General features: G+C 40.8%; 1 protein-coding gene and 1 long non-coding RNA gene across 4 annotated transcripts in view; one reads left to right on the top strand and one right to left on the bottom strand.

Annotated features, from left to right (window-relative positions):
• Window positions 1-23,724, top strand: part of LOC138472979 (vertebrate ancient opsin-like) — a 456,729-nt gene that overhangs the window by 80,556 nt on the left and 352,449 nt on the right. The window contains exon 2 of the mRNA XM_069611410.1: window positions 1,467-1,677. Coding sequence (XP_069467511.1) covers window positions 1,467-1,677 — 211 coding nt within the window. The remainder of the gene's footprint in view (window positions 1-1,466; window positions 1,678-23,724) is intronic.
• LOC138472980 (uncharacterized) overlaps window positions 1-23,724 on the bottom strand; it is a 231,042-nt gene that overhangs the window by 129,053 nt on the left and 78,265 nt on the right. For 2 of the 3 annotated variants that reach the window (XR_011268708.1, XR_011268707.1), the window contains exons 2-3: window positions 12,534-12,639; window positions 8,973-9,204 (exon numbers count right to left, since the gene is read on the bottom strand). This is a non-coding gene — a long non-coding RNA (uncharacterized lncRNA). The remainder of the gene's footprint in view (window positions 1-8,972; window positions 9,205-12,533; window positions 12,640-23,724) is intronic. The other variant, XR_011268709.1, reaches the window with a different exon arrangement.

Below are 23,724 nucleotides of genomic sequence, written 5' to 3'. Positions count from 1 at the left end.
CATATCCCACTTCTAATCTCAGTCTGTCTGGATAAAGACACCTTCCTAGTAGCTTCTAATCTGCCTCCACTATCCATGCTAGGGTATATGTAGCGTTCTCCTTCCTTCCAATTAGTGGTCTCTATCCATGCATGAGCACTTTTGCATTCTGTGAGGCAGCTAATGTGAGTTCTCTGTCTATTATGGGTTACATGTACCTTTTACATACGGTCCTGCATTAATACTACATCTACCTTCCTGGATGCTATTGATAAAAAGTATACTGTATGTACTAGAACAGTAATACCTTTGTAGGCTGCTAATTTTGGTCTTCAAATGCTGTTTATCATTCTGATTAGAGGGAGAATGAAGTTGCAAAGGGGATTTGAAGGGAGTAAACATGCTTATTATGCTATTATGCTACAAGACAGCATATCAACCTATAGGTTGTGAGAGTGACAGGTGGGGGCGCAACTAGTATTCTGATCCCTTAATTCCTTTGGTTTAGTGGAGGAGGGCCCCAAAGATGTCTGTGCCCAAGGACCCAAAAGTGCTTAAAATGGCCCAGTCTAACACTCTACATACCCACCACCCAACACAGAAGTAACATGACACAGACCTTCACCATAAAATACGCAAACTACAGGCACTCTACCAACTCTCCACAACACCCAACAAGCACATGAAACACCTGCATGCAACCACCCACAAAACATCACACAAACGCCTAACAAAATCATACCAGCACAGTGACTGGTTTTTCCGAACTGAAGTTACCAACAGCACATCAAAGCTCTCTTGCTCTTTTTCCTCTCACCCCTACTAACTTACCATCCCAGCCCCCTTCCTTTCCAGATCTGCCAGAGCACCTGGAGACCATGAAAAATGGCAGCAGTGCCTGGTACAAGCCACAGTAACATAACATAGCCTATGAGAAGTTGCAATCCTTCTCCAATAGCTGGGGTTTTTCAATATCGGAAAGGCAACCGGAAAGTACCATTTGCAGGTATAGCACATGCACTAATGCGACATGGGCCGCCAATTCCCACATGGCATGAGTATAGAAGGTGGAACATGGCCACACTATTGCCATATATGTACACAGGCACTGTGACAATCCTATCATAGTGATACGAATTCAAGCAACATATGAGCGAAAACCTAAAAATGAGCCTGCTTACCTGACCTTCAACTTTAACATATCATCTAATAGCCATGGAAGAGTTTATCCAATCTAACATTCTGTTTCCAAGAAAATAAGCAAAGCGCGAGGTTTGACAAATTCCTTATGTTTATCAGAAACATAAAACTAAGCTACATGTTTTACACAATGACATTAGTGCAGGCTTAACATGGGCAAGTGTAACTGAATCTAACAATGGCTGGATAACTTCTGTTTGCTTGACGAATAATGTCGCTCTGTTTAACGCTCGGCAGAAATCCCCTTCCGTTGGGCTCACGGTGGTGTTGCACTCTGTGTTTTGAAGGAATCGTCGCTCTTTGGTCGCTGGCAATCTTGGCCTTTGAGCGCTTCGTGGTCATCTGTCGGCCATTGGGGAACCTGCGCCTAAGGGGGAAGCACTCTGCCCTGGGCATCGCATTCGTCTGGATCTTCTCGTTCGTCTGGACCGTCCCTCCCACCATGGGCTGGAGCAGCTACACCACCAGTAAAATCGGGACTACCTGTGAACCTAACTGGTAAGACGTCTCAATTACATTAATTTGCACAAACGATGCATTAAAAATTCAATAACTGCCAGAGCCTTTGGTACTAACAATATACGTGCAACGAAAAATGACACATATGTTCAATGATTCTAAATTGCTCATGTGGGTAGCGCAAATCTCCTTTTCAAAACATATGGAGGATGTTTCACTTACTGAGTTAATTTAACATAATAATGCCACTTTTCATGTTTTTCAAAACTCACCACTGCAGAAATATTGACACTGATATTTTAATAGGCCAACGTATTAAATAAATGAGATGGGAAGATGAATAGCTGATGCCGCAAAATCAAAACAAACCCATACGGGCCCAGGGGCCTTTATTTTCTTTTAATACTCGAGAAACAGGGCTTTGCTTGAGGGCACCTGAGGCCATTTCACGATGCATTGTTATCTACAAAAGAGATGGGCTGGTGTTCAAAGGCGTTGACCTTTGGTACATGGGACAGCAGGATGTTCACTTCAAAGCTCCACCGAGACCAGCTGGACCAGGGGAAAGGCATTGTTTTCAGCTGCCCTCTTTGCAATTCCCTTTCAAATCATTCATTGATCACCGCCAGTGATCATCTGAGAAGATGGAGGTCACGTGTACAGTTTTATCAACCGCCCCAGGAAATATCTTTATTTTCTTTGGTTTTCTCAAAATTAAAGCAGATTCACCCCAGCGCCTACCAATCAATGGACAGGTTTACTGCTTTGTGGGTCAGCCACACTCAGGTGGTGCCCAGGTAGGCACAGCACCACCCAAAATGCATCATCGGAGCATGTTATGAACCTGCTCAGCATATATGTTCATGTGTCAACTGAGAAAAGGACTTTGCATAGCTTTTCACAGATTGATTGAATGTTGTTGGAAGTTATATTGCAGAATATTGCAGCCACTGCAGATGTTTATGAGACATGTCATAGAAATACAGAAACTGTGTTAAATGCAGGTCAGAATGCTTAAAAATAGTTTGAAGACTAATTGACATAGATAACACCTGGAGGTCCATCTCGGCAGTCCTATGGGCTGTGACGTAAGGAATAACTGCTGATTATGTGTCACAATGCAAGTCCTCTGCAGTCCCCTCACACTTCCCGGTTTTGAAATTATTTACATGGTACCTGCTCTCTCAGTGGATTCTCTGGGTCACGTCTCATCGCTGCACCCATCGCTACAATCTGTGGCCTGCATGGAAATAGAAATGGGGCTCTGTAGTTTGTGAAGGAGCTCTCGTTAAGTTTTCATGGAGGGCATGTCTGTGCAAAGGGAGCATATGAATGGGGTGACCATTGGTTGATGATGCTGAGAATTAGGGGTGAAAACTAGCAGTGGGAAGTGAGAAGGAGTCATATAGTAGGGATAAGAAGCTGGAGAAGGCAATGTTAGTGGAGGCATTGGGTGCGAAGGAGGAGAGTGAGAACTGTAGGTCAGAGAGAAAAGGAATGGTAGACGGTTTCAATCTCCTTTTAGTAACAGGTGAGGCAAGGAGAGGTTAGAGATTGTAAAGGAACTGGTGGTGGAAACATTGGAGTGACTGGATAGGGGTGGTGTGACAGTAGCATTAGTGGCTAAAAGAGAGGTAGAGATGAATAAGAGATCCCGAGAGTTACCCCTGTTGGGATTGGTAGGTTATGGATAGAGTGATGAGTGTGGTCAATAAGAAAAGACTGAAGTTCAGTTTTCTTAGAAGTAATTGAAGAGGGAAGGTTAAAGCCACCTAAGAGATTAAGGTGATGTTTAGTAGAAAGATAATCAAGGAGTTGCCCAAGTTCATCAAAGAATGGTGCAGTGAGAACAGGAATGTAATAGTTGGAGATGATGTGAACTGATTAAGCAGAGCAATAGTAGGAACAGTGAGTTCAAAAAAGGTAGGCAAGCACATGGCATTTGAAATGTGTGAGGCATTGTGGCGGGAAGAGAGTCTCCACTGCTGCCAGTCAGACAAGGAGAGTGAACGAAGCATAGTTTGTAATAGTGTGGAGCGGTCAGGGTGGAAATGTCAGATGGAGAAATCCAGGTTTCATTGATAACAAGGAGATAGAGTGAAGGAGAGCTGGTGTGAAAGTAGTCAGATGTGTGCTTTCAAGTGCACATTAAAGGCTTCTTTTGCAGGCACTTTCAGGCTGTTACTTTTCCTCTGCCTCTCACAGTATCCGGGCAGAAATGTTATCACCCTGTTGCCTTTGTCATCCCATTTCATCTGCTTAATTGCTGTTTGTTGGCAAGGTGCTAGGTTTGTGTTTCAGCTTCCTCAGGCTACCTGTCCCGGGTCAATCTGCAGCTGTTAACCACCTGCCACTTTCCTGTCTCCATTACAATGTAATCACCCAGCGGGTGCCTCAGACTCTTTCATCCCAGCTGTAGGCAAAGGCCATCAAACATTGTGTTGAAATGGGCCTGTACCAGTCCTGACACGCTGTCTGCCGGCCCTGACTCTAGGAAACACATAGATAATGTTTGATTTAAATCTGTAAAGTTCACAAATTTACACACAGCCTTATAATGAATTAAATCCCCATAGAGGTTAGGCAAAGGGGCACATGGAGCTGTAGAGTTATGATCAGACTAAAGGCCATGGTTTTGTACATTTCAGCAAAATGTAGTGAGGGCAAACTTCGGAATGATACCAGTTGGAACTACATATCCCATCAAACCTGAAGAGGAGTATGCAATTCTGGTCCATTTTCAAATGCAGTTGTGAGAACACCATTAGTAGATGTTTCCTAGAAACATGCAGCGTTTAATAACATAAGCACAAGAAACCCTGAAATGATGTTGAGTAAACATAATAGATTAAACTATATTCATTTGAATTAAGTGGAAAAAAGAATACATTAATGACAGTTTAAATTTGATGAGTTCCTACCCCCCCCCCACAATCAAACTGGCCAGACCAAGATACCTGTATGTTCTATTTAGCCCTGTCTGTGACTCATCTAGAACCAGTGAATCCCTCCCCTTTAGCAACATTAAGCCAAGAACCAGGCTGGTGTATGGAAAGAATGTATTTTTTATGAATTATTATGGTAACAATTATAATTACTCTACTTCACTCGACACACCACATTCTCTGTGACACCAAAACAAAAATTCAATACAAATAATTCACCTTTTGGGGATAAACAGTAGCGGCATTCTGAGATTACACAACATGTGCATTTTTGCTTTACAGTCACCATTAAATAGAATACAGGTCAAATGAACATTTCAACACTTTTATCACACACAAAAATCCCTGAATGCCAAAATGATGCAGCTCCTTAAAACATAACCAAAATAATGTAACTACACCATAGACTTTGCATGAAGTTCACTTTTCACAAAGTTTAATTTAAATAAAATGCCACTCTTTACTATTGACAGAAATGAAATTTAACAAGTACAGCACACTTTATTGCAACCTCCCCTTGCACTTTGTAATGTTCATAATGTTATAGCACAACACATTTTTTTTAAACTAACACGCTCATATCATTTTGTAGAACACTTTTTTCATCCCCATTCAGCAATAGAAAATCTCCCTTCTCTCAGGGAACACTTTGCCACATCTGTAGGAAGTGCGCTTTTCAAATAGGGGACTTTATTCTGTTGAACCTTGGGAAAACACTGTATTGTCCCAGCACACAAACCCAGTTATTCAGTTAATCATGTGGGACCCCTCTACCTTAATGCAGGGTTCAGGGAAACCAGAAAGCAGTAGGGAATTTCGTTTTTGATGCACCCCTACTTTTAGGGAGTTTTGGGGTTATAAAAAGAGTAGGAATACCCAATTACTTCTACTGTCGTTTTTTATTCAAACTGGAAGCAATGTTGTTGATTTTGAACTTCAACAAAGTTACTCTGTGTAATTGGAATGTAGGGGAATTAATTCAATTATTGTTTCATAAAATTGCTAAGGGTCTACTGCCAGCCCCCAACCCACTAATTAAGGGAAAGGTATGAACTCAACAAGATCCCCACAAGACTATATTAGTTGGACAAGTTGGTTGGACAAGTTAGCTTACATAATAATCTCTGGGTTTGTGCATAGGAAAGGACAGACAGGTTATCGTTCTGGTAGAGGACAGGTCTCCGGTCAAAAATTCACCATCAGTCATGGATATTATCAAGTCTCCCTTCTATTCTGCTTCCTTTGGTCAAACATCCCTAGCCTCTGTCCCTTTTTGTAGTTAGCAATTCCACCCAGAAGATCTCAGTCAATCCTTCTAATTAATTTCCCAGGCAGTTCTCACTGTGTTCCATTGTGTGTCTCCTTATGAATCCTTTACCACCACCGTAAAAATGTCTAAATTATCATATGCCAGCTTATTGGACAATTATTTCCCATTCTCTTCTTCAAGAGAATGGCCTCTCTTCTGAGATTGGCCTCTTCCGTTTACCAAGACCAAATTGGGAGTGGACAAGTCCACCCACTTGCATTTATTTTTACACATTTCAATGATTGCACTTAATAAGTCACTACATAGCAGCTATTGCACATTTATAGTTAAGCATAATAATATTTAGATGACTAAAATGGTCTGCCCATGCCCGTTCTGATGAAACATGTCTCATCTCAGAACAATGTTGCACGTGCAAATGTTTTTTCATGATTAATATATAAATTATAACAGGTATCAATATGACATTTTTTGTACCGACATCTATTTATTATTATTTATTATTAATTTATTATTACCCCAAATCTCCTCTTTTTGACATTTTCTGGGGATCTGAAACACAATTTGGATTGCAACTCTTGTTTTCAAGGTTGAATTATATCACCCGGAAGCCCTGTTCATCAGCTTTTAAATGATAATTGAACAATTACTGAGTGATGTATGGTTCCTGAGAAAATGAACAAAGTATGATTCTTAATACTACTCTATGGCAAACTCTAATCATACGTGCATATTATGACTTAGATTGTACTCTAAGTTTCATTTCCCCACTCAACATGAGCTCTGGATATCTGCTACCTGTATATATTCTGCCAGTCATAAAGCGCACCGACATTCTTGCACAGTCTAAGGCCAGGCTTAATGGATGCTGAAGCGATCTTATTTCTCTGGCCAGATGGGTCGCTTGCATCATGTGACAATCTTGATTGCAGGCCATCCCCTGAGTCAGTCCAGAGAAGGACCCCACAATTTCTTGAATTTTGGGTATTTTACAAAGTTCAACCAATTAAGAGCTGCCAATATTTACCCAGATGTCATGACTCTTCAATAAAAGCCTCACTCCAGCACATGTTGGCTCTTCAAAAGAGATTTTCAGATAACGGGGAAAGGCAGAGCTCGCCCTTTAGATCTTTTGTGGGATGTGAACAGAAACTGATGTTTTCAAATGTTTCTATTTCTTTTACACATGAGGCCTTTCATAACTTGCATCATGGCATCACATTCCAGTCTACATTATGATACATATTTCACATGAATCTGGTGCTGTAGATTTGTTTTCCCATGTGGTCATTGTTCCTAAGCTGTAAATGCACTCCTTTCCATGTTAACTGTTGATGTGCTTTCAGAGTTACTCTTTATTCTTTGTTCTCTGTGTCAGCAAGATTATACTTAAAACATACCATTGACCTATTATCAAAAGTAGGCCTCTGCTAGCTTTGGCAATTATATTTATTTAAACATTTACACAAGCGCACAAAGCACAGGGGCACCTAGGTGGTGTTTACAAAAGAGCAGAAGACAGTTGCCGAAAGGGAGGAAGTGGAAAAGTGCATTGGGGGTGGTTAGTTGAAGAGGTGGGTTTTGAGCTTTCTCTTGAAGATATTGCAGGATGGTTCATTTTGCAGGTCAGGGAAGGTCATTCCAGGGGATGGAAGTGCATACTGGGAACGTGGAGCCCCCTGATCTTTTACGATTGAATCTAGGAGTGACAAAGTGATGCTTGTGGGCCATTCTTAAAGGCCTTACTGGGTGTGTTTCTTGATTTTTTGTGCAAGGTACGAAGGAGCGCTGTTAGACAAACAGAACTGGTTGATGGACAGGATCTTGAAGTTGATTCTGTCCTTTACCGGGAGCCAATGGACAGAATCTCTGGTCTCTGAGATGTGGTTGTGCATGCTGATGTCTAGTGCCACTTGCAGGGCATTATTTTCTGTATTATTTGTAGCAGAGGTGCCACATAGAAGTGAGTTTTAATAGTCAAGTTTTAAGCAGATGAGAGCACAAACTAATTCAAGCTGATTCTTGGTGGACAGGAATAGTTTACTAGCATTGATAAGCTTTTTAGCATAGCTAGACAAAGAGATAATATGGTTAACCTGTTGAGTCATGTTTAGAGAGGAGTCCAGGTATACGCAGAGAGTTTTCACCCAGGTGGCAACAGGGATGTTGTGTCCATCGATAATGAATGCTTTGTAGAACTGGTTTAATTTTGCGATTAGGGAAAGCTGTGTTTTCATCGTTGAGACAGAGACTGTGTGTGGCCATCCAGGATTGGATGGCTTCATAAATTGTGTTCACTCTGAGAGAATCCTGAGTGTGGTCGCTGGAGAGGGGAATGAGAATTTGCATGGCATCAACATAGTTAGTGTTTGAGATGCCTAATGAGTTGAGGTGCTCAAACAATTATTTTGTTTAAACATTATACAGTGTGGGGGAGACACATGAGTCTTGCGGTACTCCACAGGAAATCGGCATGTGTCAGGTGATGGCATCACCAGCATAGACACAAGAGGTTCTGTCAAACAGGAATGAGGCGACCCAATTGGCAGCGTACGGTGAGAAGTAAGCTGATGAAGTGAGGTGGTGGCAGAGTATCTGGTGGTCGACCAGGTCGAAGGCCGCACAGAAGTCAAGCAGTAAGAGGAGGGAGAGGTTGCATAGGTTGTTTGCATCATCCAGCTGATTTCTGAGGTCCAGAAAGACTGTTTCAATCCCATGCTTTGGCAGAAACCTGATTGCCGAATGCCCAGAATATGGTGTGATTCTAGGAATTTTTGGATTTGTAAGTAGGCAACTCTGCCAATAACTTTCAGGAGGAACGGGACTGTAGTTATGGGTTGAAATTGCATGCAAGTCACATTTTGTACTCCTGATTTTCAATTTACACAGCATTTTGTGGCATTTCTGAGTGAAATGCTGCCTTTTGTCTGCCAGTCAACAATGTGCCTTTCCAATTCCCTTCTGCAGTCTGGTTTCATTTTTCTCATGTTCCTTGCTTCAACTGCAGAAGAACATACATTTGGGGGCGTGGCTAAGTGCCGGGGAAGATGGCCGCTTAAGAGTGCCTCATAAAAAAATGCAAACATTGCATTAAGTATTTTATTTTTTTATAAACCTACCTTTTTGTGGGGGTTCCTTGCTTCATTGCAGCTCCGAATGGGATTGTGGAGTTTCTGCGGTGATCCAGCGTCGTGGGGTGTTTCTTTGGCGGCCGCGTCGCGTCCTGACAAAAGGCTCCGTAACTATATCTGGAACGCGCCGCCCCTCATGTGGAGAGGTGCAGCGTTGCGTTTCAAGTGACATGTCGGCTTGGGCCTTGCATTACGGGCATCATCCAATGGATTACGCCACCTGGTGGAGAGGAGGAAAAAGAATGGAAAAAAAAAGAATATATATAACAGTTGAATTAGGAGCACAAAGAAAAAGAGACCTACAGAAGCACACATAAGAGAGAGACACAGAGAAAAAAGGTGAGCGGATAAGGAGGAGGGGGAGGTAAGAAGGGGAGAGGGAAAGAAGAAGTTGAGGGAAAAGGAAGGGAAAAAGAAGAAGAAAAGGACTAAAGATAACAATTAATATTACAACAAAATATATGTGATAGTGAAGGACAAAAAGAGAAATATATTGCTGAAAATAAAGGTCTCCGCACTAAATACTTCTCGCCTAAATACTTCTCTCCTCTAAATATTATAAAGAATTGCCACGTCAATCTCTCCAATGATCTATATCTGCTAACTACACTGCTTGGATTATTAACCCCCAACCTCCTTGCCTCCTTATAGATAACATCAATAGCTCTCATCTCAAAGTTCTTTTTTGCTCCACAGCTTTGTCTGCTTGCTCCTCTCCTCATTATATACTGCACTGGTGGATTGGTTCTGGATTCCATTACGCTATCATAATTACCTACATGATGTCAGGAACTGGGGATTGTGGAAGCGCTGGAGGCTATGATCAGCGCGCGCTCCAGTCCTCACCCAAGATGGCCGCCGTACCTTTAAGAGGCTGGCTCCTCCCACAAGCCGGTGCGTTGTATCTGTTTGTCAACGTTCGGTTCGTGTGTTGGAGTTTCTTCTGTGGATCCTTCCGTGCCTACAGCGAACTTACTGACCGCCTTGAATCCTACCCTAGCCTCCCTCCTCCTTGCTGCCCGTGCCTCTTTTTGTCTGTTTGTTCTGTTTTGCTTTCCGCCTTATCTTCTTTTTCCTTCTACTCTCGGTGTCTCGGCGCCTGCCTGGTTCTGTGCCTTGCCCTTCGTTTGTCTTTCTTAGCTCCCGTTCCATTCGCTACTCAGCCTTTCCTCTAATATTTCATTTTGAATTGTAGGCGCCGGTATTTCATACTTCTATCGGCGCTGCCTTTGCCTTTCACTGGTTGGGTCCCTGTTGCTCAGACCACTCCCTGGGAACCTTTAGCTCTTGCTTTATTGGACTATTTCCGTATACATTTCTATTCCTTTCAGTCAGCCTTTCACAACCTGCTCAGGATATTCTTTTCGTCCTAATCCTATTTATATCCATCTTCTGTCACTTATCACGTGGTGTTGCCTTTTCTCCTTCTATCCTTTACTCTTCCCAACATTCAATTTGGAGAACTTCTGGTGTTCTCTTCCATTTATACTCCTTAGAGTCTGGACAATTGTGGAATCAGACATCTATTCAACCAGCATTCCTTTTTGGTGTGGAGTAAACAACGCCTTCCTTGTCGATTGAGAGGAACCGACGGTCCCCCATCTGAACCCATTCGGAAACAGGTTTTTTTCTGCATTCGTGCTTTTTCCCTGGAAATTAGGACCTGCCCTCTGGGGATCCCCGAGGTCAGAGTCACATCTCTGCCAAGGTGGCCTCCGGAGGGGCCAGACCCTACCTACACGATAAGAAGGTCCGGACTCCAAAAGACAAGACTCCCTCACGGAGAAGGGATCAGAAGAAGCCAGAGGCCAACCCTAAAGAATCCTTCCCAGAAGAATCAGGTGAGGAGTTGGGGGAGAAAGCCTCGGTTCTTGACACAGGATCTCTTCATACTTTTAAGCTTCCATAGTCTGCGCCTTATTATTCTCTGTCCTTCCATTCTGGTCTCTTTATTTAAGAGCAAGACAGTATGAATAATATCAATGTAATAATTGCATACTATGAGACATCATAGAAAATAAATATAAAGAGTTATCACCAAACCCTTTCAAGTTAAGAAGTCACTCCAACATATTACAAAAAGGTGTTCACATAATTGGATGCAAGCTGAATATTGTTCTGACATATACCCATCTTCAAATGTTCGCCTTAGTTAAACGCCCCAATAACAAGTCTCAGTCAATAATCACCAACAATGGCAGCTAACAAAGCTAATAAAAAAAATGCATCCTCTGCAAAAGATGCCACCTCCTCTTCAACGAATCTTAAAAGACCAAAAAGTGACTCACCACCTCCACTAGGCATTTCCGATCCTGCCATTGAAGCCATTCTTGCGGAAATCAGGGCACTTAAACCCTTTATTGAGACTACAAATACTAAACTACAGCAATTAGATGATAGGTGGATGGGTGTCAACAATGGAGTGGAGGAGGTGGAGAAAAGAGTAGGTGTTCTTGAAGATGTATTCCCTAGAGTTGCACAATTAGAAAAATCCATCAAAGACCTCCAAAGGCACAATGAAGACTTGGAAAATCGCAGTAGGCACAATAACCTACGCATCTCAGGCTTACCAGAGGGGACTGAAGGCACTGACCCCCTTGTTTTCCTACAAAAATTCTTACCAGCCATTCTACATTTGCCCTCGGAAACGACATTTAACATACAACAGGCTCATAGAATTGGTCAACCTACGGTTTCTTCCACCTCTAGTCCGCTACCCAGGACTCTCATATTTTACCTATTGGAATACTCTCAACTACAACTTATTATATCCACAGCAAGGGAGCGCAAATCGCTCATTTGCCATGGTAGCAAGCTATTTATTTCACAGGGTGTGGCCAGAAGCACAGCTCAAAGAAGAAAAGTTTTTCTATCCTTTCGTCTTGCTCTAAAGCAGCTAAATGTCCGCTATGGATTAAACCACCCATGCTCCTTCAAGGTAACATATGAAGGTCACACAGCTGTGTTTGATGATCCAGCCGATATGAGGTCCTTCATACAATCCATAAAAAGTGACGGCATGGATACCTCCTCTCCTGCAATTGCCTCAACATCATCTACTACTTGAAATCTTGACCTCATAACATGTATAAATTGACTTCTTTTTTTTCCTTATTATTTACTTAATGCAATCATTATCCAATTTCTTTAACAGATTAAGGCGGACGGTCCCTCTTCCACTGTTGGTCATTCTTTCTCCTTTTGGCGACTCAGTTGGTGTTACCTATCCCTGGTATATCTTTCCTCCTGGTTCCTGCTCCTATGTCCAGTTTGATTTCTAAAACCATTTGTATTTCATTGCCTGAATCTCCTCAGTTTATGATCAAACTCCCGTCTCCCCTCCCTAATCCTCAATGTTCTATCCTTCTGTGTCACTGTTTGGGTATATATGTTTTAAACCACATTACTATGAATCTGATTCTATTATTGCACTACAGCTATAAATTGCATATCTATCAATACGTTTTTGATTAAATGATCTTCAAGTGTATTACACTGAACATCAAAGGATGTAAGAATCCCATTAAAAGATGCTAAATTATATCTTACCTGAACAAATTTAAGCCAACGGTTGCTTGTCTACAAGAAACTCATTTATCCAACAAAGAAACAATGAAGCTTAAATGCCTTTGGGTTAAGGAGGTTATTTCCAGTCCTGCAATATCCAAGAAAAATGGAGTGGTGTTATTAATAAGTAAAAAACAACCCTTTAAAATTTTTGACCAAGATGCTGATACGACTGGTAGATGGGAATGGGCAAAACCTTTAATTGATTCTACACCAGTATCTATCCTTAACATTTATGGACCCACACTACCAGACCCTCCTTTTGGATCTCAATCAAACAAATGATTCTCAAAAATAACTACACTAATTTGATTTTGTGTGGAGATGTTGATCAGGTGCTCGACCCATTTTTGGACCGCATATCCAGCTGTATGTTTAAATCAAATAAAACACATAAGTCCTTTGTTAATTGTCTAGCGGAGATGGAACTAATTGACACATGGAGACTATCCCATCCTACACAATTAGACTATACCTCCCATTCACCCCCGCACAATACACTATCACGCCTGGACTATATTTTCGCAATCAAAACCCTCTCTGGATCCATCCTAGATTCTAAAATCTCTTATATTATTATATCAGATCACGCACCTGTTATCACATCCTTTTGCCTAACAGAAGTGAACAAAACAGCTAGAAGATGGAAAATTAATAATTTACTTCTACATGATCCACAGTTTAATCTATCCGTTCAATCATTCATCCAACAATATTTCATTTATAATCAGGACTGTGATACCTCTGTTGTTAACAACTGGGATGCATTCAAAGCAGCTTTAAGAGGTCACATTATGGCACTCTCCAGTAGGAATAAGAAACTTAGGAAAATAGGAAAAAACACCTAGATGACCTTTATTCCAAACTCACCCAAGCCGAGCAATGCTACTATTTAGACTCTAGCTCGACAAACCTACGGCAGGTCATAATGCTACATTTTGAAATGAATAAAGAAATTACAGAACTTGCGGTAGGTACAATACTTATTTACAAAACAAAGATATATCAAACATCAAATAAAGTGGGCAAAATTCTTGCTTCTTACTTAAAAACCAAAAAGGAAAAACTTCATATTTCTCATATTAAAGATACTCAGGGCATATCTCATCATTGTTCTGATGAAATACTTGACTGCTTCAGGAAATTTTATACCGATCTTTATACTCCAGAAGGCTCCATTAATAATGATAATATCGAATCCTTTCTTAATAGTATAAGTCGTACATCATACCCTCGAACAGACCTTTCTCACCTTGATAATGATATTACATCCTCAGAGATTACTAAAGCCATTCGTAGCCTGGGAAAAGGCCCAGATGGACTATCCACCGAATTCCACATCAATGTATCTCAAGTATTAACCCCAATTTCCCTTATCAACATTGAAAGTAAAATTTGTGCAAAAATACAAGCATATAGAATCAAATCCTCACTCCCAATCCTAGTTAAAGCAGATCAAACTGGCTATGTTAAAGGACGCAACATATCCTCTAATGCTAGACTACTACTCAATGCCATTAACCTAGCAGCCAAAGACAAAAATGATAGACAAGGATATGCTGCCATTGCATTGGATGCGGAAAAGGCTTTTGATCGTGTAGATTGGAAATGTATGTTCCAAACCCTACGTTGGCACGGATGTGGTGAGAAATTTATTTCACTTATTAAACTCCTTTATTCATCCCCCAAATCCTCTATCTATTTAAATGGCCAAAAAGCCTTCTTTTTTCCTTTGCTCAGAGGAACGCGGCAGGGCTGCCCCTTCTCAACGTTATTATATATTCTTTCACTCAAACCGTTATTGGAATTAATAAAATCGAACAAAAATATACCGGGGATTCAAGCTGGTGCCTCAATTACCAACATAGCAGCGTATGCTGACGATATTCTTATTCTAATCAAAAACCCCAAACTTCACCTACCTAATCTCCTTAATGCTCTATCTCAGTTTGGTCATGTTTCAAGATATAAATTAAACAGACAGAAATCAGAAATTATGCCCTTAAATCCCTACTGCTTCAAACATGACATTGATATTTTTGGTCTTAAATGGTGCAGTAGCTCCATCAAATATTTAGGACTTCGTTTTGCCCCTACAATCCAAGATACCGTCAAGCTCAACACTAAGACGTTACTGGACACTCTTAAAGACCGAACATCCAAATGGTCCCCCCTTTACCTCTCTTGGTGGGTGCGTTTGGAAACGATTAAAATGATGCTGTCCCCTATTGTACTATACTACCTTCAGCTTCTTTCCGTTCCACTATCTCTTTCCTTTTTCAAATCTATATATTCCATACTACTAAACTTTCTTTGGGGAGTTGGAAAAAGTAAAAGAATTGCGCTAATCAAACTTAATGCACCTTATGAAATGGGTGGTGTTAGATTTCCAGACTTTAAGCTATATCACTCTGCATTTCTCATAAAGCAGTCTCGCCACTGGTTCACAGATCCCGAATTCTCTAATACTCCTACATGGTGCACATTAGAAAAACACTCAGTTCATCCTCATATCATCACTGATTATATTTACATATTTAAACATACCTCCAAGAACATCTTGTACTCTATTAAAGCATCTGTCACAGCCCTACAAACCTTTCTCTTCCCCTATACCAAAACTCCCAATAAGTACCTTTCCTCTTTTCTATGGCACAACAAGAATATAGTAATCAATAACAAGGTCCTTAATCATAAAGCATGGATTAAAAAAGGAATTAGATTCATCCAACACATAATAGATGGTCCTTCCGTTCTCTCCTTCCAGAAATTCTCATCCAAATTCGCCATTCCCAAAGCTGATTTTCAGTACTACAATACATTAGTTAACTCTTGTCTTGATGCACTTAATCACTTCTCCAATGAGATTCTTTCTCCAGACCCCCTCAGACTATTACAGCTAACCATGACTTGTGATGTGAGAGCCTCAAAAATGTATAATATGCTCACCTCAACATTTAACGTTTGTTTAATTCATCTGAAATGGGAATTTGACTTAGGATGTATGTTTGAGAATCATATATGGCTCTGTTTGTTCTCCAAAATTAAACACATATCGGTGTCAGCAAATATAACACAACATTATTTCCTCTTCATCCACAGAGCATTTATTACTACGGCTAAAATAGCAAAGGCCAACCCAAATCATGATGCTAACTGTTGCTCATGTGGCATGTCTCCCGCCACATATATGAATATGTTCTTTGAATGTTCATATATTTTCAGACTTTGGCAAGACATCTGGAAGTTCATCAAGCTCATTTTTTCTTTTGATGTTCCGTTATCCTCTGTGAATGTATTTTTGGGAAGTCTGGCCATAACAACATATATTTCTCCTGACTCAACCAGACTATACGATTTATTCATCTGCATAGCCTTGAAATGTGTCACAGCTAACTGGAAAGACTTTCGATCTCTCTCTACCAGAGGATGGTGGAACACTATTTGTCATATTCATAAAATGGAACTGTGCAGGGCTAATAATCATAATACAATTCCTAAATATAAGGCTAAATGGTATTTTTTCATCCGCTATCTCAACTGTTTCAATGCTACTGATCATGGCTCCTGAACCTATATTCTCATATTTAATTTATTAGCTAGATGATTATATTTTTACTCAAATGCCTGTTTTATATTATGATGGCAATGGTAGTAACAGTTTTGATCAAATAACTCATTGTACCCATCTTACCCCTTACTCTTCTCCCATTTGTTTCTTGTATGTCTTCTGTCTGTCTTTCAGTATGTCTCCCCAAATTTCCATTCTTATTCCGTTCAGCTATTCTTTACAGACTTGTTACAATAATTTATGTTCAATTTATACTACTTACATCTACTATTCTTGTTCAAACATGTACAATAATCCAATTTATTTAATGAATGTTTTTGGTATTGATCAAGTTCTTGCTTGTTAATATTTTTAATCTATGTTCATTTTATATTGTTATAAGTTCCTGTAACTTGCTTAGTCTATGAACAAACAATGGGAAACATCTACAAAGTCTTAGATGGGTAAAGTAATGTATGATTAGGTAAGGTCATAACATATGTTGCAGAAAAAACAAAAACAACATGTTTTATTAATGGTGGAAGGGGACCTGATGAGGCACATTTTGATTCCTTGCACAGATCTAGGGAAAGGGATTATAAAATCAAACAGATGAACAGTAGAGATGCAAGTATTCAACCTATGATGAGACTACTCCTCTTTATGAAAAGCATGAAGGTAAGTAATATTGCTTTGAGGGTCTTACTACAAATTTATTAGAACACCTTTTGGAACGTAATGTTTGTCTCACAAAATCAGGACTGGAATGTCCATCAAATAGAATATATAAAGGGCGCCTGGCGGAGTCCTGATATGCCCAGGAGGGTACCTGTGTGCAAAATGCTAGAAATCAGGGTGGAAGATCCGTAGACAGCTGTCGAGTTCAGAAGCTATTTTATTTTGCCTCCAAAACGAATTTGCACAGATGAAAGGAATTAAACATTTACAAGTCTTTCTATAAGAACGAATGTTTTTGGACAGGCATTTGTTTTACAAGGGAAATACAGGTGAGTTTCGTCCTCTTCAATTGTCGAGAAACAATTTCCACAGTGATGCACGAGTGTATAATACAGGTAAGTGATGACATAGAATATTTACAGGGTGCGACCCAGGACTGTGGTTAGTCTGGGGGTACTAAACAAAATAGTGTACACAACACTATCTATCAACACATATATACAAGGGTTGTGCCACAAGACATCGACACGGAGGTGTTTCGGCCAAACTGGGCTTGGTAAGTGCCCGAGGTGGTAATGGCCTTCATCAGGATGATCGCTGGTAGTGCTGCTGTCCGTAAAAAAGATCTGTGGGGGAATGGAAAGCTGTCAGGATCTCGGAGGATCAATGATTGATTTAAATATTAATGAATAAAGGCTGATTGGTGCCTAAAATACACTGGTGGTGTATTAAAAGAAAACAGCTTACCCTCTGCTGTGGTGCAGCGGGGATGCTGTGCCGAGAGTCCTGCTAAGAGTACCGGACTCTGAGAGCCATGTCATCAGGTAACATGGGAAGACTCGTATGAATCGGGTCAACTAGGCGAATAAATGCAGCCTTGGGCCTCTGGGAGCTGTGAGAGAAAAGGTTAACAAACCGTTATCTCCACACTCGAGGAGGACCGTGTCTGTAAAAATGCATGGTCCAGGCACATCCAGTGTGGGATTGTGCGAGTGTGGTATGTGATTAGGGACACCGGTGCAGTGGGTGTCTACCAAGTTGGATGGAGAGAGTAAATGGGGTGCCTGCTGCAAAGGTATGCCGACTTTTGGGTGAACTGTGGGCAGGGACGAGACGTAGGCTGTGGTGTAAAGAGATGTGGTTAATAGACTGTTAGGGAAGAGTTAAAATATGCTCACAAAGCAAGCATGTTAGAGACCATATACACGTGGGGTGTTGTGCCCATCCATAGTGTAGTGGCGACTGTCTGGGGTTTTCAGTGGTGTGTCCACTATTGACTATGCGGGACGGACATCTGTGCGAGGTTCGTGCAAATATATTAAATGCTGCCCACAAGGTGATCTGGAATTAGCAGTAACCCTACTGATGACAAAGGCACTGCAGCGGTGCGTGAAAGCACAAACGTGGCGGGTAGTGTAAAAAAATCTTCTTACATGCACGGAGATCAAATGCTGAGTAGGGAGCCATTGTGACCGTTTTATTAAAAAGAGAATGCCCGTGAAGTTAGTGGGGAGAGCTCAAGGTGCCTGGACCTAATGTTACATGCAGAAACAAACATTAAAAACATGACAAGGCAGCGTGACTTACCGATGCAAAAGATGGCGACTGCACTCCTCGCGGCAATGGAATGTGCCGAGGAGTGTTGCTGCAATTCTTATCAACATAAGTGCTGCAGGACATCCAGCCAATGGGGTGCCGGCTAGGTGCAGGGGTGAGTGTGTGGCTCCAGAGTGAGCAACAGCAAACGCAATTGGCAGAGGGTGGTTGACCAATGGCAAAAGGACACATCATACGGATGACAACCTGTATTTGTTTGGTCCGTTCAAGGGACAGAAATGACCTCAATGATGGAGAACAGGGGAATGTAAATGGACAAAGGTGGAGTATGCCAAAAGTGGCTGCTACGCAGAATAACATCAAACCTGATTGATGGTGGCAAGGTTAAAGCAGTGGCTGTACAGGTCCTGAGGTGATAATAAGCCAATATGTTGACCTTTTAAACAAACGTTACAAATGAACACATAAGCCAGAGGTGAACCACGGTGTCACTTGGTGATAGTCAGGTAAATATTGTATGACTATAATAAGTAGCACAGGCAGACTCAAGGAAACATATGTAATACATCATTAGAGTAATGACTGAGTAGCTTACAGATGAAAGTTGCAATTTTGAAAGTAGCGTCGGCAGACTTAAGGAAACATATATGATACATCATCAAAACGGTGATTGAGTGGTTTACAAACGAAAGTAGCAATTTGTCTATCCACGGTGCCTATATGTCAGAGGTCAGAATGAACAAACCACCGGCAATCGACTTTGATGGTGCATGTTTCAATTGGTGTTCTACAATACATGTGTACTGAACTTCATGAGTTCTAAAATACATGTTGACCCAAAAAACCTGGAGCGCAGCTGATGTCAAGTGTCCCCGGTCATGGGCATCTGATGTCAATGTGGGGATGTTATACCACAGTGGGGCTCTAACTCAGTCCCAGAAATGTTTCCACTCTACCATGATATTTAGGCCAGTTTTAACTGGTCCAATCTGTGCACCCATTTTTGTTCGAGACTGGTGAGGGCTAGATTGATATCGCCACCTCTTGCCGTTGAAGTTGTTGCAGGAAAGTCAATGTGAGTTGCTCGTGGGTGTGGCCTTTTTTGCCAAAATGTTCCACTAGAGGTTCCTCTTGTATTGAGTTTTTAATGCAAGATCGATGTTCGCTTCTCCTCTGTTTTATGGGTCTGATGGTTTTCCCAATATAAATGAGGTTGCATGGACATTTAATCATGTATATGACGTTTTTGCTCTCGCAATTGGTGTGATTTTGCATTGTCCAGATGAAGTTTTTATGAGTGAAGGTCTTGCTAGTCTTGGTGTAGCGGCATGCTACGCATTTGCCACATGAGTAGTGTCCTACTATGGGCGGAAGACCCCACAGAGTGGGTTGCTGTTTTTCTGGTTCCAGAAATGTATGTTCCAGGGTGTCTCTCAGGTTCCTATTCTTCTTAAAGGCATGTCCATCAAATTACAGAAGATTTTCACATAATCTGATGTACCAAACAGAAGGCTCCTCAGTGCAATACTCTCTATTTCCCTGCTGGGCCCTGTTCACCATTCTGTGTCTCTCGTTCCCCCACTCAACTTTCTGTCTGGGCAATCCTTTCATATGCTTCTCAGCATCTTCCACCCCAGTCTGATTGCCCACTCCCACCCTCCATCTGTAGAAGCTGCCCCTTCCCGTCCATGCACCTTCCCCCTGCATGGCATTTTTATGTTCCACTCCCTCAGAGCCTCCCCTATTCTGCACCAGCCCTTGCTTCAGGTGATTTAGGCTGCTCTGTCTCTGAGCGGTTCCCCACTGCCCCAGTGACACTGCGCCTCTGCTTGTTTCAATTCTTCTTTAGCTTTCCCTTGGTCTACTGACCCTCAACTTCTGGACCTGGCCCACAGACGCCCAACAAATAGTTGTAGCACCGTTGGAGAGGTGGTATTCAAAACCTTTAGGTGCTCAGAGATCACCTCAAGGGTCCTCCCTTCATTAAGAACAACACGTTTGGATTCCATGCACCGAATGGCCGTGAATTCTACCCCACGCATTTACAAAGTCTTAATTAACTTTTCCTACATGGAGATCATTTTTAAAAACATTTTGCTCTTTAATATCTTGATGTATGCTGCCTTAAACTGAATTATAAGAAAGCAGATCCAAGTATCAGAAAGAACTTGGAAAATACTTTTTTTTTCATAATACCAAGGTACTAGTTGGAACTACCAAGAACAATTTAACAGCACTAAGAATAGGTAACACACATATACTAATTGTCACGTTATTAAAGTATAATTGGTAGGTCCAAAGATACACAGACACACCAGAAGGATAATGCTTTATTTCTTGTCCATTGAAAAACCAGGGGAATAACATTGACTAAATCCTCTGAAGAATGTCAGGAAGCAAGAGTGAAATGACTAAAATATGTTGGGAACAAAAGAGTGCCAACATGGGAAGAAGTAATGAATGCACCTTTGCAATATTTACTCGATAGCGGAATCTAGGTGCGTATAAGGTGAAGAGGCACTGGACCTGGTTTACAAAGCATTCTTCTATAGGATTGTGTCAGTGGAACACACTTCTGTAAATCAGGCCTATTGTGTCAAAGCTTGACAGCTGCACGGGTGATGTTCTGTGGCGCATATTGTGGCTGTAACATGGTGTGTACCATCAAATTGTTGCATTACTTTGTATAACAGTGCACATGTTTTGTATTTTATGGTGCTAAAATGATAAACAATTGATGTATTTTTGTATTATTGATACTATCAAATAATGCAAAAGTAGAACAGCTAACATATTGTTAGGTTGAATAGTAACAACATGCATAGGATCATACTGGAGGACAGCAGCATTTAGATAGCTAAATGTTATGCATTATTTCATGCTTTTGTCTGAGTTACAAATGAATGAGTTAAAACTGAGACAGTGGCAGTTAAACACCTACTGATTTACCCATTTTCTGGTTCAAAGGTAGCCAGGTCAGAAGAACATGTAAGCATGTAATCAATAAACTCATAACATTAAATTCTGTTACATTGGCTCTCAAATACGATTTAATTGTAGATACAATTTCATGTCAGCTTCATAGCTGGGCTAAATATTCCTTCTCTCCGCTTTTATGTGTTCACATTGTCAAAAAGGTTATTCTGCCTAAAGTTTGTATGCTTCTTCTGGTTATTGTCCAATTAGTGGGTTGATACATTAAATGAACGACTCTCCCACACTGTTTGTGGTAAGGGATAACATAACAGGTCTCCTTAGACATAGTTCAAGACTCTGTATTTTGTAGTGGTTTGTCCCTCACAAATTGGAGGAAATACCCGATTCCAATCCAATCATCTAATATTCGATTTATGTAAGATGTTGGAGATGGATTTGTGGATTGTTAAGACATATAGGTATAATTATTGCATTATCAAGCTGCACTCATGTCCTGGTGTTTCTTGGAGCTATCATTTAATTAAAGTCGCATTGAGTATTGCGCCATTCACAATTTGTTTCTGTGGTAGTGGTTTTGGATTCATTTATGGAAGTATGTCATTTCAAAAATGTTATGTTGATGAAACAGGCAAGTACACCTACATAACTAATTACCAGGCAGTGAAGAGGAGTTGGTAAGCTGCAAGGGGGCTTACACTGAATGTATTTCCCAAATGATCATTAAAAAAAATAAATGAAAATAAACTAGTAGTTTCTACAAGTGTTTACAAAAACAATACGAACATGCAAAAATATTTGTTTTTTGTGTGTTACGGACTAGCAATACGTTTGTTATTTTTGGGAGAATTATTTTTGTTTTTTTTGCTATCAATTGAGTTTTATTGATCCATATCTGTCATCATATCAAATACATTGATAGCTCTAATTGTTCAGCTTTACCAACTCATTGTGGTACTCTTGATAAAGATACATAATTTAATTAAATCCACTCTACATTGGATTCTTTGCGATATGTGTATTTTGTTTTTCTGCTACTATATGTATATGTTGTAATTATATATATCAATTTTCTAATTGTATGCAGAGCAATGCAGGGGATCAGGGTAAAACAATGATATATGGAAGAAATAATGAATTAACTATAACACATTTCTGATTTTTTGTATACTTGAAAAGAATACACAAATGATACTCTAATTAAAAAAGAGTAAGCATTTGGTTGGAAATGAAAGCTTGTCCGAGAAGGACAGAGAAAGTACAGAGTGTCTAAAAAGCAAACTGCATGCAGATTGCAATGGATAATCAGGTTAAGAATAAAGGACACATTATTTCCCAAACTGCCTGCAAGTCTCATTTCGGGGCGAATGTCATATGTCAGTTGGCTTTATTTAGGTCTCTCATCCCGGAAAAGAGCTGACTCTCGTGTGCTGTCTCATTGAGGCGGGAGGGTTTGTTCGTTTAAAGTGCCTAAGTCCTCTGTGGGGAACGTTGGTCAAAGGTTTATGGAAGTCCAAGTTTCAGAGTTTCACCTTTATTGTTTTTACGACTGCTTGCTTTCCTCTGAGATGGGTGGAGGGCATTCATTTTAAAGCACTGAGATGGCAGTAAATCGTACTCCAAAAAGGTATCACAAAATCACACAATACAATAGAACCAACACGGTGCTCTGATTTCCTCTCTCATCAATACTCTCATGGGAACATTCCACTTGAAGGGATGAGACTTGTCGTGTTTCACTCACGTCCTGAGTTGAAAAACTACCCCCCACCCCTCTCTAATGAACGTGAACAAAAGTTAACACGTCTGTCACTAATCCATGGCACACTGAATTAGATATGCATTATGGAGAAAAAAATGTATGCCTTTCTAAGTGCTAGCAACGCATTTAAAACATTGGCTTTACATACAATATGATTTTGACTAAAATGACCAACTTCTCATGACAACAATATTTATTTAAACATGCTAGGTTCAAAAAGGTGAAGCGTGCATGCTTACCATTGTTCCAAAATAGTGGTCTTTGTGATTTTCTTTCTAAGCCACTAGTCTAACACAGACTGTAGAGTCGACTTCCTCGTGAGCCGCCTCTGGAGGTCCCGTGAGCGCTGCTAGAGTCCTCACATGTGGAATGCCACGGAGAGCTACGGTTGGGGGCGACAGCAGGGCTGGTGCCATCAGGGCTCCCTTAACCTATTTATACATTTACTTTGTAACGATAAATAAACATACGTAATTTCTCCCCTTACCTAGTCTGTGTTGGTCGCGTTACTACAAACTGGCGATGAGTGACTGTTACGGGAGCCCTGCGCCGTTGTGACCCTCGGAGCAGCTTTCCCGGTGTGTGCTGGCTGATCCTGATCCTTTCTGGGTGAGCGTCTGCTATAGTCACCTATCAATATTACAGCTGCATACCATGCCACCCTATGTTTTGGGTCAGAGGTAGTGGCCTGT

This window comes from Ambystoma mexicanum, chromosome 8 (assembly GCF_040938575.1).
Source record: "Ambystoma mexicanum isolate Mex_15411 chromosome 8, UKY_AmexF1_1, whole genome shotgun sequence".
NCBI classification, from domain to species: Eukaryota; Metazoa; Chordata; class Amphibia; order Caudata; family Ambystomatidae; genus Ambystoma; species Ambystoma mexicanum.
The sequence above is the reverse complement of the archived record's forward strand: the minus strand, read 5'-3'. Positions and strand labels throughout refer to the sequence as shown.